Source organism: Triticum aestivum, chromosome 4D (genome assembly GCF_018294505.1).
Source record: "Triticum aestivum cultivar Chinese Spring chromosome 4D, IWGSC CS RefSeq v2.1, whole genome shotgun sequence".
NCBI lineage: Eukaryota > Viridiplantae > Streptophyta > Magnoliopsida > Poales > Poaceae > Triticum > Triticum aestivum.
This window is the reverse complement of record NC_057805.1, coordinates 504,678,101-504,681,964: the sequence shown is the minus strand read 5'-3', so window position 1 is coordinate 504,681,964 and position 3,864 is coordinate 504,678,101. Positions and strand designations below refer to the sequence as shown.

The following is a 3,864-nucleotide window of genomic DNA, read 5'->3' as shown; positions in this document are numbered from 1 at the left end:
TTGTCTCCACTTTGTGGGAGAAAGCGTGTCCGGATCACCGAGCACACCGATACAGGACCACGTTAGATGACACAATACGTCCGAACCTCGCGATATGGATGTATGCGGGCGGTTTGAGGGTCCGCATTGAAGATGCCCTTACTACATAGTCTCCCTGTCTCAAACTACATACAATCAGCAGCAGCTACCTAGCTTGAGCTAGGCAACTAGCTAGGTTGCCGACATACTACGGTACAATACTGGAAAAGAAAACACACATCCACAGCCACTGTCACCCACTGTATACAATCATCCATATTATTATTCACTCGTCAATAAGAAGGGGCAGTATTTGTAGGGTTTCTTTTGAACAACTTTGTTCTCTGGGACCACCGGCTATCAAGTCAGCATGCCACGCCTACTACTGTCGAGCAAGAGGGTAAGATCAACCAGTTTTGGGCCAATTTGATAATCGAGGGAGAGAATGTGTATTAACTATTAATGTACAAAGATAGAAAAACAAATATGTTACATGAGTATTTCCTTAAAAAATATAATTCGAGCAGTAGTAAATAACAAATGGCGAAGCTAAGCCGAGCAGGTGGCTAGTATCATTTTGACTACACTCGGTTGCACTTTTCATTGGGTTCATATGCCGCCCCTCACGATAATGCATGCTTTGTGGACAGCATCTAAATGGACCAAGGATCTCCGCTGCAATAAAAAAGGCGTTGTGCTTTCTCCACAAATAACTCTCATATGCATTGTTCATTGTAAACGTTTCCACAAATCTTTGAGTTTCATACAAATAAATACATCATGAACATATAAATTGTGTGTCTTGAACGTTTTCACACGCTTTTGAGTATATATATTAAATAGGAACATCATGAACTGGGTAGGCTGGACAGGACTGATTTTTTACACTACTAAAGAGCGGGTCGTCTCTTGCGGTTCAACATCCCTGTCACTGACAATTTTTTACCACCCATCAGACCAGATGGATTAGTGATGTTTGAGTCCAACAAAGGCGTTTCGACATACTGCTTGAAATAGGAGGGCACATCTCTGGCGGAGTTCTACCATGGGCCGCCAGAATATTAGGAAGGCCTGGTGCGAAACTTACATTGTTAAATGGTATAAACATACTGATAATAATATTATGTTTGTTTATACACTGTGATCGAACCTTTATAACAGCAACAACTACGGCTAGTCATTAAATTATAATTGAACATATGTCACCCTCCAAAAAAAATTCTTTTTAATATCATATGAAAAACAGTAAAACACACACGGAAATAGTCCACAAATTCTTTATTACGTTAGGATAAATAGATCTAGCATCAATAACGAATATGTTCATCTTGCCATTTCAACTTCAGTACCCCACCAAAGAGGAGATGCATCATTTCATATTAAAAAGGAGAAACCAAGTCATGTTTAAGATGTTGTGCGGCACCCAAAAGAAATGTCGGTGTCCACATAGCTTGTTCAAGGGCATTTCAGCAATCCACTCACTTTCTTCAATGTCTCTACCAGCAATGACATACACGGTCTCACTTTTGTGATGATTAAGTTAGTGACTGAATTGTTCTTAAAGTAACACAAACTAAATTCAGATTTGCATAAAAATATGTGTCCCTCTAGTTCAAAAAAGGACAGTTGTAAATCACTCCATTTTTTGCTAATTTAAGAATGTGTGCTACTGATTTTCCCGACAAAAGAATAGAGTTTTCTTCCATAGATCATTAAGAAACTTGAGCATTTTCGGTTACACATTCGGTTACACAAAAGAAAACTGCTGCATCGACAGTGGATGCATGCATGGGAGAGCAAACACATCCGTTGTTGCTTCTCCTACCATATCTATGTGCATCAAAAATTAAAATTATTCACTAGCTATCCACTCATGCAGGCACATATTTCCTACGCGACTCATACATGGGTGTTAATTAATTAGGACGATTTTGATCAACTGAAACTTGGCCGGTGTGCAGTGCCGGTGTGGATCAATATTCCGGTTGGTAGGTTTTGCCGATCTTGAAATCGGTGGAGAAGACCTCGTCGAAGACGTTCTTCATGCCATTCTTGGACAAGAAGCGGAAGTTGAAGGGGCCAACCAGCGGCTTGGAGCACGAGACCTCCCACACGTCGCCCTTCTTGGTCAAGGGCTGCCACTCCTCTGAGCCGTGCTGCCGGAGCTCCACCTCTGACAGGCTGTCGTTTGGCCTTGTGTAGTCGATCTTCAGCGCCAGCTTCTTTTTGTCGGACCCCTTCTGCACCGTCAACTTCACTTTCACGGCCATCGCGCCGGCGAACAGCGCCGCCAGCACCACCACCGTGAGCATCCTCGAGGAGGAGGCCATCTTCTCGGTTGATCCAAGAGATTTGATTGCTGTTATGTGTATGTAGCTGGTGGTGCGAGCTGTGTCTGTGTGGATTCTAATGGATGAACTGCCTGGTATTTATGGGCGGAAGAGAGCGCGCGACCAGCGGCGCTCCGGCGATCTCGCTGGCTGGCTGTGGCCGGGCTTGTCCGCTGATGCGTATGCGGCCCGGCGCCACCATCGGAGGAATGAAATTCAGAAGCCGTGCATGCTTAGTTGGGCCAAATCGGTCCAACTAATATGACAAGACACTATGACAAGGTCCTCTGATTCTAAATACTCGCGTACTAATAATCAACACTACTTTGTAAATTCTTCATTTCTAAATATGAAACAAAATTTGGAACACGGCTATGAACATGCGAACATATATAACCAGATAAATAGAGCAAGTACCACGCAACAATTCAACACAAAAGACTATATCTTGCTTATTGCGACTTGCGAGTGATAGAATGCGCTCGCCTACAGACCTCCCACAAGTCAGTTGGCCCAACAAGTTTTTTTTGAGGGGTAGTTGGCCCAACAAGTGCTTTTCCTTTTCACCCACGCTCTCCTCGCTGTAGTGTGCTGGGTTTTTTTCCCCTCTTCATGCGAGCCTTCTCACAGGTCTTGTATGTCGGTTTTCTTTTTCTTTATATTTCTTGTTATCCGTTTAATTTTCTATCTTTTTCAATTTCCCTTCTTATCTTTTTTCAATTTATTTATTCGTTCTTTTTATTATTTTTCTCATATCATTTTTTTCATTCTTCCTTTTCATTTATTTTTTCCTTTACATTTCGATCATGTATTTCTTATTAATTTGTCATATTTTAGTTTTTCAGCTTATAATATAACGTTCAATAATAACAAAAAAGTATACCGTCAACATTGTTTTAAAACATAATGTATTTTAAGAATTTTCATCATGTACTTCAGAAATGTTCATCGTGCATTTAAAAAATAATTATGATGTATTAAAAAAATCTTCACCATGTAATTTCATTAAAAATCTCATGCCTACTAAAAATGTTCATAGTTTACTGCAAGAAAGAGTTAGATTGTATTTCAAAATATTTACCATCTAATGTTCATAGCCATACTAAAATGTTTGATGTGTATTTGAAAAACGTTTGGGGTGTATTTCAAAGATGTCCATCACGTATTTAAAAAATTTCATCATGTAATTCAAAAATTCCTTGTGTATCTCATAAAGCTCATCATGCATTTAGAAAATGTCCAGATTCTATTAAAAATGGTTGTCGCCTATTTTGAAAATGATGTATCTTAAAAATTAGTCATTGTATATTCTAAAATGTTTTTTCTTGGATTTAAAAAAATTATTGTGTATTTTTGAAGATTTCATTATAGAGCATTATTTTTCAATATGGGCCACTCTTTAAATTGCACCAACAATATTTAAAAGTATGTGACCACATATTAAATACATGAATAAAATGTAAAAACTCAAAATACTTAAAATATTTCATATAAAAAATTTGAAAACAAAAATATG

General features: G+C 38.9%; 1 protein-coding gene across 1 annotated transcript; it reads right to left on the bottom strand.

The window, feature by feature from the left end:
* Window positions 1-1,691: 1,691 nt before the first annotated feature.
* Window positions 1,692-2,413, bottom strand: LOC123100647 (pollen allergen Dac g 3). The gene has a single exon (XM_044522539.1). The coding sequence runs from the start codon at window positions 2,346-2,348 to the stop codon at window positions 1,992-1,994; it is 357 nt and encodes a 118-aa protein (XP_044378474.1). The 5' UTR covers window positions 2,349-2,413; the 3' UTR covers window positions 1,692-1,991.
* Between the last annotated feature and the right edge of the window lie 1,451 nt (window positions 2,414-3,864).

Bases quoted from the DNA above. Each gene is read 5' to 3' on its own strand.
- LOC123100647 (XM_044522539.1), bottom strand. From the start codon at position 2,348: ATGGCCTCCTCCTCGAGGATGCTCACGGTGGTGGTGCTGGCGGCGCTG.